General features: G+C 46.5%; 1 protein-coding gene across 3 annotated transcripts in view; it reads right to left on the reverse strand.

Annotated features, from left to right (window-relative positions):
- Nucleotides 1–6,581, reverse strand: part of LOC142588410 (uncharacterized) — a 69,206-nt gene extending 62,625 nt beyond the window's left edge. For 2 of the 3 annotated variants that reach the window (XM_075700106.1, XM_075700105.1), the window contains exons 1-3: nt 6,003–6,581; nt 2,723–2,785; nt 1,381–1,425 (exon numbers count right to left, since the gene is read on the reverse strand). In XM_075700106.1, coding sequence (XP_075556221.1) covers nt 1,381–1,425; nt 2,723–2,785; nt 6,003–6,081 — 187 coding nt within the window. In that variant the 5' untranslated portion in view covers nt 6,082–6,581. The remainder of the gene's footprint in view (nt 1–1,380; nt 1,426–2,722; nt 2,786–6,002) is intronic. The other variant, XM_075700104.1, reaches the window with a different exon arrangement.
- Between the last annotated feature and the right edge of the window lie 5,071 nt (nt 6,582–11,652).

Below are 11,652 nucleotides of genomic sequence, written 5' to 3' on the forward strand. Positions count from 1 at the left end.
ATCAGATACTTCCCGCTCTCGATTGAATGCAGCATGACCAACACGATACACACACAAACGTGTCTCGTTTGGCCGAGACACGTCTATGTTGACATCACCCACAACTACGCTGGGAGGGGTGAACCGACCAAAGGTGGACACGCTTGGCGTTAGCGGCACGATTTTCGTCCGTATTGCGTGCCTCCTGCAGTCGCCGCGCACATTGCCGCTTCCGTTCACAACGGTGTTCTTCGTAGACGTGCTGTTCTTCCGCAGCCCTCACCGCACGCGACCTGCCCCTTGTGCAGGTCGAAGGGAACCGAGAAAAGGTTGCGTGGTTTGCATATATAGACCCCGTGACGTCAAACCGCAATCCATACTAAACAGTGTCTATTCCAGTTTTACTTCTTTATTACGATATTTTTTTTTCATCGCAATACGTTCTGACACTTCTCGCGATTAAACGCAGTTGGGGCATACTCGGTGATACGCTTTTGCTTTATGCTTTAGCTCTTTTAGCTCTGGGGCGACCGCCATCTGTTTTGTCTACGCACACGAACTGCCAGAACCTAGCGTACAGCAGCTCCGCTGTAAAAACGATAGACTTCGCTGCTTTCTGTTCGCACCGACAAGGCAGCGTTCAGCTTCTAGGAGTCGCTTGAACAGCATCCCTCATATTCGTGCAGCACACCTGGATAGAGACTCGTCTTGCTACTCAATGACGACTAACCGTCGCCGCGAGCTTTCAGATAATGCGTTCATAATCTCTTCCAATTTATCATCTGCTTTGCTTTATGTGGCGTGCTTAACTCGTCTGCCTGAACTGCTTTTGTATCATGCATCATTGCTCATTATTTTCGTAATTACACTTCGAAGTCCATGGAGCCTTATTCATCACCCGTCAGCTCTGTGAACAGCATCCGAGCTTCCTCAGCAGGTACGGGTATCACCCGCTTGTGCTTTCATGCCCCCACGTGTCAACCGGTGACCACCTTTCGTGTTGCTTTTCCTGCACGTAATGGAGCTGGACCACTCAAGCCGACATTTTACGCCCTACGCCATGTGCCTCTTTTGTGGCACGCATTCACTACGTTCAGGGCCAATCACCTGAGCCTTCCACGACGGTATAGCCTCTATGTTAACTCCCACACTATAAACGACGGCATCGATGTCACCGTCAATAACTTTTTCTTTCTCTTCCTATTCACTGGATCGCTTGTTCGTTGGACAAAGATAAGGGACATGGGTGCAATGATCGTCGAATCATTGCAAGAGTACATCAAAATCAAGACGACAATCAGAAGCAAGACTATATTACCTAACTTTGTTTGCAGATCTATACGCAGTAGAATTTATTGCTTGTCAAGTCATCTCGACACGAGATGGCTTCACTATACTCACCCCTTTGTTGAGACCCAGGCTTTCCGACGGGGTGTCTTGGTCCCCCTAAAATTCATGTAAATATGCGCATGTTAATTGTATTACGCTTAAGCAGATCGTACGGAAGCATGATCTTGGTCAAAGTTTTCGCATGAGATACTGCGCTTGAAGAAAGGGGTTGTGCGTATTCAGCTGTGTCTGCTGCCACCGTAGCATTGCTATATATGGGCTTGTTTTTTATTGCTTTTTTTTAAAGAATGGCATTCAGGAAAATCCAAGCTGAAACAGTTTTTAGAAGGTCGCAGAAGTTATGTGAGTGCTTTCGACTATGGGAAGTGCTTGCCTGAACGAGAATGTTTTCGCAATTCTGCAGTTTATGCAGCACATGTTTAGAGGGCATTGCTTCGACCACACATGAAACAATACTGCAAATTTACCCAGCGCAAAATAAACGAGGACGCAAGAAACATGTATACGCAGGATCGGATATGCAATGATATTTCTTTGGCGCAGGGAAACTGCAATAACAGGAATTTGCAGGTAACTGTGAACATAGTAAACACTGAAAAACCTATCAATCTTTATCACGCCCCCGAAGTTAGCGATATGCTGCTCACGCTCACTCGAGCCATTATTTGCACGATTTGTACAAACCTAAACAGAGCGTAGCTTCCTATATATAGTACGGATCATCGCATACACCGTGCGCGTCATCGCCACTTTGTTATAGTCAATTCCTATAACAGCAGGGACAGTGCCCCACTTGATCACAATTGATGTAATCTCGTGAATTCAGTACAAGTGGCGAGCTCTAACTCGCCAACTAAATAGGTGTGAACGGGTACTTAGACTATACCTCTTTTAGAAGATACGCCGTTCATTTTCTTTTCGTAGGTAGACTTCCAGTTTCGTTGTCTCAACGTGTAGTTGCAGCCCTATTTTTACATCTCGCAGCGAATAGTAGGCGACTGCACTGGTAGAAAAAGCCTGACCGTGGCATAGTGTTCCAAATAAAATTATAAAAATTTGTTTGCTGACTGATTTCGTTGGGCGCGTACATTAATTTGCTCATAACTGGAAAAATAAATGTGCGTCAGTTAGTTGCACGGCGGCTACTGGCCAATGTATCCCACATTTGTTCTTCTGCAGCAATAAATACCATTAATACCACGGTGCAAGAAGCTTCAAAGCGAGTTCTCGTTCTGCGTTCACCTCAAGCCGCAACACAAGGATGCGCGTGTTTGTTCACTTTGCGGGAAGACGTGAAATTGCGAACATTTAGCGTTTCAGGCAGCAGTTTCCGCGGCACTTGTCCGGCGTTGGGACACGAACGGCCCTCCTGACGATGCGGCTGCTTACTCACTCGGTGTTCGCTGCCGGTTCGGCTGTCGTGCGTTCCCTGGTTGGACCTCTCTATTTCGTCGCCCTAAAGGTATACAAAAAAACAGGTTTATTAGACATCACGACTATTTTGCTTATGAATATCAGTGCGCAATCTGCCATTGATACCACTAGTCGTTAGCGAGGTTCTTACCTCCCTACTGGACGCCTTAGATGAAGTAAAAGGCTACTTATGTTTTTTGAAGTATGACCTTAGTAGGAAACGTAGTTACTCATAAACTTTGACGAAACAAATACGGTGTTCTGCAAAAATGCTGATCGCGCTTATCTGAGGCAGCCGTGTCTTTAATACGCGGCGAAATTTAAGGTCTTCCGGAGGCAGCCGAGGAGAGGGAATCGCCGAGGCCACGATATTGTGGAGCCCGCCAGCCATGGGGATGACGGTGTCGGGGGCCGACAGGTGAATGCAACCACGCTAACTCGGCGTTATATTGTATTTTCTCCGTGCTTTTTTTTTTTTTCGTGTCGCCATCTCTTCATTTACTCATTCTTCTTTTGCTTCCCTCTTCCCCTTCCCCAACGCTTAGTGGGAGGCCAACATAGATAGTACTATTGCTCAAGCCTACCTCTCAGCTTTTCTCTCATAACAAATCACTCTCGCTCTCTCTTTTCCGTGTCCGATTGTGCACAAATCCCTATTTTTCTTCGGCGGTCGCGTCACCAATTGTAGCGCCGCTACAGACTCCTTCGCGTGAATCGCGGCTGCTGGCAACGCGTATCATTAGGTAGAAGAGTCTGGTGCTGGGCCTTTTGGTACATAGCATGACAAAGAACGAAACCCAGCCTTCGAAGACGCGTACAGAAGAGGAGAGAAGAGCGTTACCCGCCGTGGTTGCTCAGTGGCTATGGTGTTGGGCTGCTGAACACGAGGTCGCGGGATCGAATCCCGGCCACGGCGACCACATTTCTATGGGGGCGAAAATACTCGTGTACGTAGATTTAGGTGCACGTTAAAGAGCCCCAGGCGGTCGCAATTTCCGGAGTCCTCCACGACGGCGTGCCTCATGATCAGAAAACGGTTTTGGCACGTAAAGCCCCCCCCCCAAAAAAAAAGAGAGAGAGAGAGAGAGAGAGAAGAGCGTGTGCGGTTGTCCTTTCTCTGCTCTTGTGTACGCGACTTCGAAGGCTCGGTTTCGTCGTTGCAGTACAGTGCAAGAAACACTGCGTGTTTCACATGATGTGCAATCACATGACTGCTGCACGTGTGGACAATGGTATAAGAAGCTGTATTTCTTTCAAATAAACGTTGCTGAAAGCCAGCGCTTGCGGTGTCGTCTTCTCGCCTCGTGTACCGTTTACGTTGTGCGCTGTTAACACCAGGATGGAAAGCCAACAAGCCCAAACTGCTATTCTCGCTTCATACGTAAGCGCGTGTTCTATAAGGCATCCTGATCTCGCTTCGAAAAGTAATGCGCTTCCCTTTGAGTTATCATAAATTGTTTCCCCTGATTTCGTTTTCTTTTTCTCTCTTATGTAGTTACTCATGGCAGATTTCTTTCGCTGCCGCAACCCTTGAGATTATTTCAGCCTCTACGACTTTCCGTTTGACATTCTTTGTTGCTATGTTGCTCACCATACCGATTGCATACTTGCTGGTAAGCTTCCTAGTTCTTTTCCTCCGCCGCGAATCAATGTTTGCCCTGTGCAAATATATGAAAACTCTCCCAGCCCATTTAATTTCCTCCATAATCCTCAGTCATTCTTGTAATCAATTTTACTATGACCTTCCCTCACTTCAAAACTTGTCCAGCCCATATCACCCTGCACAGCTTCATTTTTAGTCTTCCCTTAAGATCCCTATGCGAGGCGTCCCACTGACCGTTGGTTGCCGTCGAGTCCTGATTGTACCCCTGATTTCAAGGAAACAACGGCATTTCAAAATTTAAGTCCTGAAACCATTACATCATTCTACATATCACGGAGCACCTCGTGTCTATTGCATCCCCATAGCGCTCTGTGTGTCGCTGTGGCCGCTTTTCTCTTCCCCTTTGCTGTTATTTCTTTTTCCTGTCTTTCCACATATCGATTGCCTTCGTTTGTCCATATGCAAAAGTACTTAAATTCTTTCATCCGAAGTATTTCCTGGCCCTGTATTTACACTGTCTGTTCACTGTTTTCATTGAATGCCATAACAACTGATTTGTTAACGCTAAATTTCAGACCTAAATCCTCGCCTCCCTGTCCACATATATTAGCCAGACGTTGCGTATCACTTTGTATGTTAGCTAGCAACACAATGTCGTCCGCATAAAATAAACCGGAAGCTGCTGGTCCTACTAGTGTACCCGCCTGTTTGTATGAGAGATTAAACTCGAGAATAGTTCCCTTTACTGCCCCTTTTATTCTCACCATGTACATCATAAACAGCAATTGGGATAAAGGGCACCCCTGCCTCAGTTCCTTGTTGATATCAACTTTCTCCTGGCTCCTCATCCCTTCCCATTGAACGCAAACGGTATTTTCTAGGTAAATCTCTGCCAAAAGCTGTAACAATCGTGGCCTAATTCCTTCCTCTTCCAGAGCATCCCACAAAATGTTGCTGACTACGTTGTCATACGCTCCTGCAATGTCTAAAAAGGCCACATCTAACAGTCTGCTTTCTACTCTTGATATTTAGATTCATTGAGTAAGGACAAATAAGTTATCATCAAGACGAACATCGATTCTGAAGCCATTCTGCCCTCGGCTAACAGCGCCACGTCGGGACAGACGGGCGCGCACGCCGGATGCCACTTTTTTGCTGGGGAGCGCGCCGAATAGGACGGTCGGAGCAAAAGCTGCAAGCGCGCGAAATATCGCAGGCGATGGCCGATGCTGTCTTGACACGGTCAGCGCTCTTTGATGTCAGATCACCGATGCCGAACCAAATGGAGCTCAAGGATGACCAGGAAGCGACAACAAGAAAAACGCTGATGATCGCTTCCTACCCTCACCCAACCCTCAGTCACGAGTTAGTAGCTGTGCCTGTAAAAAATATTAGTCTATCCCCTTGTCCACAGGCTTTGTTGTGTGAGTACACGCGTACACTGCTGGAAGCATCCATTTTCTTTGAGGGATCGTAAACGTGTTGAATATATGCAGCTTTTACGTTTACCTAAATTTGCCTTTATTTAGGCTGTGCCGAAAATTCCCATGGCCATGACAATACCGCTAGGAAAGAAAACGTTGTTTCGCCGTGTTTCTTGGACTACTCGTGACAACATGCGTGAAAAGACAAACTTATGAGATTAAGATTTACTTACTTTTTGCTTTAGTGAGCTCCGGTTCCGTGACTATAATCACGACGGCAATAAATGTGACGGTAACTAAGGCTAATTTCATTCTTTCCTGCGTAACTAAAATAGGCACCCGAGATGAAACATTTGCCACCGAGCTTCACGCACATCGAGGGAACGCACGCTATGTTGTAACCATTGCTCATGCAAAAAAGCCTCAGCTAATAAGAGAACCAGCGTTGCTATTTACCAAGACACAATGCCGCTGCCGGCCGGCTTTCACTTTTTCTCTTTCAGTTTCGTCCTCTCGCCTTCTGGCCAGCTTGACAGGGTCGGCTTCGCTCGACTCGAACGCAGCACGCCGCGCGAGAACAAGTGGTCATATCTCATGCAATACAAAGACACGCGATGTTTCAGATTCTCTATTCGTGTTGAAATGTTGCAATGCAGCAAACGCCGCCACCGCGATCGTCTATTTGCGCACTTGCGGAGAACGTACAACAAAGGTCAACATCGAGGCGATGGTTAGCAGAAATATAGTAAATGTTAATGGAATTTCACTGCGTTTGGGAGCATGTGGCGACGAAGGATGTAAATAGAAACACAACACAGTTCACCTGCCCGTCGAAAGCCTCTTCGAGCCTATGACCTTTGACGGCGTTTCCGTAGACTGCCGCATCTTGTGGCTCAGGAATTGAAGACATGGGCCTGGTACCGGCTTGTCATCGTCATAGAGATAGCTGCACGGCATTAATTTTCCATCGCGTTTTGCCGTCTTGATATGGTCTCCTCCTCGAAAACGTTCTTCCTCTTGAATGTTGTCGACGCGGCGTTTATTTTGTCCTTCGTTTGCAGTCATTTGTAAATAATGATTTATTTCGAACTATCCAGGATGTATCGTGACTTTTTTTTCTTGTAACTTAAATTTTTGTGGCAGCCGCCATTTTAAGGTAATAGAGAGTTTTAGAACAGGGGCCCCAAACGTTTTGGGGCCCCAAAGAAATAGCGTCGAAGCCACTGCGCATGCGCGAGACGCGAACTGCGTTTGGGTTTTGCGTTGGGACAATGCATTGGTTGGGAACGCTATTTCACCGATTTAGCGGGAGCTCAAATAGCGTTCCCAGAAGCTTTGCGTCAACAAAAATGGCGGCACTCATCGAAGCGACGGCTCTAACCTAGCACCAAACTGGGTTCGATTCGCGGTCACGCGTGAAGTTCGCAAGCTAGGAGAAATGACTACAGTTATCGCTTTCTCTCAAGCAGCGTGTGTTATAAAGATTGATTAATTAGACGCCGCTGATTCCGAATTCGAGTGTGGATTTTATGGCTCATAGGCCTAACACGGCTAAGCTTGGCTGGTGAAGACACGTAAAGTTGGTTTTGTTGCTCAAAACTAAGCACAACTAATTGTTTGCAGCTTGAAGAATAACCTCTAAATTGTAATTAAACGCGAATACACGCAAGTCAAAATCACTATTCATATCATAAAATGGTATATTTTATTTAATTGTTTTTAATCGTTTTTCTTAGACGCCGTAGTGGCGCTGTCAGCGCAAGACGCTATCCGCAAACGCAAAGCCCTATTCTAAATCTCTTTACTCCTGCGTGCCCCAACGCTAACACCCGCAAAGCTCTTTGGGGCCCCAAAATATTGGGGCCCCTATTCTAAATCTCTCCATCTTTCATAGCCTTACGACAAGAAACGACGCCCTTCTTGCAGCTACTGACTTATGGTAGTGCGCCAAGGCGACTAGCTTTCTAAAAAAAAAAGAAGAAGAACACGTGGGGAACTGCAGTTTCCAACGCCACTAAGCGTTAGAGAATTTTGGTTAGTGATTATTCTCTACTTTATGTACATCTCGCTCCCTTTCTTCTTACCTGCTGGTCTCTGAGGCGGAGCGGTATTTGACGTCGCCTGCACTGTGTGCACACAGTACTGCACTGCACACAAGAAGAACAAAATTCTGCACTAGCCATGCACGATGGTTGTCAGTACAGGCGAATACACCGAACGACCGACCGACGGACCAACCGACCGACCGACCGACCGACCGAACGAACGAACGAGCGAGCGAGCGAGCGAGCGAGCGAACGAACGAACGTTTCTCTAGTGCAGCTGCTTGATCCATCGGGGCACGACAGCGGGCGAAGAGGAAGACCGTACTCGCCAAGAGAAGACCTTCACACACCGCAAAGCTCACACGCGAAAGTTCGCCCGCCCCTCTCTGCAGCTTCACTGCGCGAGAACACGCACCCTTTCCCTCGGTGCATTTACATTGCAAGTCAGACAACTGACCGTCGACCACCGATGGCCGCCGAACACAAAAACAGGCGAAACAGGCAAGAGCTATTCGCTTTAAAAGTGAGGAGATTGAGCTGTTGTACTCCGCCTCTCGGTATACAATACGCACTCAGTAAGGTGGCTGTCTTATTGTAATGCTCAAATACCGTTTCATTTGTGTCAATGTTACTATTGCGAATGCTTTACACATGCTATACGATACACTGTGATACTGTTGCCAAGTCATTGTAGGGTGCGTCGACCTCTGTCAAGCCTTTCTTCTGGCTTTTTGTCGACACACCCAACATCCTCATGGTGATGATGTTGAATAAAGACAGAATTATTCAAAAAGTTATGTGTTACGCGTGATTCGCCTAAAATAAATGGACAGTGTGCCCTGTCATTTGATGTCCATAAGGTGCGCTCGACGGTCGGTAATATTTTTATCTTAGTGCATGAGCACGTAGGCCTATCGAAGGAATACGTGCGATTATTTTTAAAGATAACACAGCAAAGCGACTGACAGGTAAATTTGGGTGCCTTCAAAGCGTTTAAAGCTCTCATAAATAAAGACTAACGTATATATCGACAAAGCACAGTTTCGACAGACGATGTCGATCAGAAGCCAAATAATACCGCAGGTGACGAGACGGATACCTTGTTTATCTTATTTGGCCACAAAGCAGCGCTCCAAAGCATTCAAGGTTAAATGCGGCGCCGGTCTCAAGAACTATTCGAATAGTCGTCAGACAGCTAGACCCTCCTCGGTGGCTTACGCCTATGGTGTTGCAGTGCTAAGCACAAGGCCATGAGTTCAATTCGTGGCCGCTGCAGCCACATTTCGATGGAGGTAAAACGCAAAAATGCTCGTGAACCCTGCGTTGGCTGCACGTTAAGGAACGTCAGTTATTCAGAATTAATCAAAAGCCCTCCACTACAGCGCGCCTCGCGATGAACTTATGGTTTTAAGAATAATAGTAATAATATTAATAATTATTTCCCATCAATGCAGGCGTTAGTGGAAGGCGTGAGACTAAAAGCGAGGAACGCTTGACGAAGGTCTCCCACCTTTTACAGCGTCATCATTTGTACACCACCAAACAATAAAATAGAGACACAATACGCATTATCGGTGCCTGCCACCACAGCGTATGGTGTCAAATGAAATGGTTGTGCTGAGAAATCCGCGCATTCTGCGCGTGACAGTGGTATACGCGGTTCAATTCCACGCTCAGGATCAGACGCAGCAGCCACTAATTCTTCCTTGGTACGTGATTTAAATTCTCCTTATGGAACTCAACAAGTTACACGAGCAGGGACGTGTATGGACTTGTTGCTGACTTGAAGATGTCCCTTTCGCCCGGAATGTTGAGGTATGAGAAGGAAAGACAGCCGACTTGTGCGGATCCTTATCCCAATTTGATAGGCAAACTCTTCCTTTCGAGCAGTTGCACAAAATTTCTCACTCCCTTGTACTTAAAGGGCCCTGAAATGCAATATGAACATAGTGAGAAAACGTTGCCGCCCTGTTAACGAGGCTCCTGTGAAAACGTGAGCCTAATATTATTGCACTGTATGCAGCAGGAAATTTACAATCTCGAGTCAGAGGCAGTGAGAAATTGCTTGCTCTCGCTTCCGCTGTGTCGTCATGCAGCGGAATCGCATGAGCTGGACCCGTAAAAGCTATTGGTTGATTTGTTGGTGGCCCGAGAACATGCTCAGCAATTCAGTTATTGTTCCTTTGAGTTAAAGAAATCGAATATATATATATATATATATATATATATATATATATATATATATATGCGTCGGCAATCTAAAAAATACGGAAAAACTATTTCATAATTGCGTTGTTGGTTTAAACCTAAACGTGACAATTGCGCGTTGCTGCGTCTGCTATGCGTTGCCTCCGAGATGAAAAACGGTACGTAGGAACCGTGGCCGCCACGAGGTGCTGCCACGAGCCCACAAGCATTCAAACTTCTCGCCTTCAATCAATTCGAACATTATTGATCAGGTGACGCTGCTGAACAACATAAACAATATCCTAACCGGGTCCGATCATTGGCTTATAGTTCTAAATGTGCTCAATGCGCATCGAAGACGGCATATCTGACAACAAATAATTATTACTATCATCCCCCATATCATTCACATCTAAAAGAAAGACACCACCGCCGATCCTTTTCAGAGACTATGAGCGTGCTGATCACCTTGCAATTTCAAATGCCCTTGCGTACAGCTTTGCTGAATTCAGTGCACTGAAGGATGTGCGCGAACTGTTGTCTTATCTTAGAGACATTGTACATGCTTCCGAAAACAACTTCGTTCCGCTACGAAAAAAAGCGCATAAACCGGGAGTACCTGGGGGTAACGCACGAGATAATCCAACTTAAGAGGAAAATAAAACGGTGGCGAAAAAAAAAAGAAGACAATGATAAAATTTTGTAATATCACCGTACCTGGTCATTCTGTGCCTCCCTGTCCATGCCTTGGGGTTGGAAATCCAACGGAGGCATGGACAGAGAGGGACAGAATGACCAGGTACTGCGATATTACGAAATTTTATCAAAACTCAAGGCGTGTTTATCCGCCCCCGAACCCCAAACTCGACAGGGCCCAAGCGGTAGACTGGAGGCAGCTACAAAGACCTTCCCCAACCCCGTCCATCACAGGAGGATATATCCGGACGTCTACTCAGACGATAACTGCAAACTATGCGGCAGGGCTCACGCATCTCTTAGACACATTCTCTGGGAATGTGAGGCTATATGCAGAGAAAATGCAGTTTCCCCAGATGAAGCTGCGGCGCGATGGACGGCCGCGTTGCGCAGCTCAAACCTCGAAAATTAACTATGGGCCATCCAGCAAGCCCGTGAGGCGGCGAGGAGACAGGATCTCCGGACCTCCTCGGGGGCGGCCTAGGCCCAGGCCACGAATTTGCCGGATTGTCAATAAAGTTGTTACCACCACCACCACCACCACCACCACCACCAAGAATGACGTTGGAAGTCTTGTCAACAGTTCACAGAGTAAGATCCAAGAAGCAACATCCCGTTTCTTTGATGTCACATTACATTCCTTTATGGCCAACAACCCTCATTTGTTCTGGCGCTACTTATCAGAAGACCACTCAACCGTCTCTACCATTGCAAATGTTGATGGAACTATCAGTGAACCTCACATTGCAAATGAATTCAACAAGTTTTTCCAGTCTGTCTTCACTAGATCCCACGCTTCGCTGCCCGCACGCATAATCGAACAATCCATGATGGAAATGACTGGGTGAATCTGGGATCCCCTCTCTTTTACACAATCTTGACACAAAAAAATCATCTGCTCCAGATTTCACCTCAAACACATATTTAACCCGATACGCTGACTGGGTGTCTAGAT

The sequence above is a fragment of the Dermacentor variabilis genome, chromosome 7, assembly GCF_050947875.1.
Source record: "Dermacentor variabilis isolate Ectoservices chromosome 7, ASM5094787v1, whole genome shotgun sequence".
Classification (NCBI taxonomy): domain Eukaryota; kingdom Metazoa; phylum Arthropoda; class Arachnida; order Ixodida; family Ixodidae; genus Dermacentor; species Dermacentor variabilis.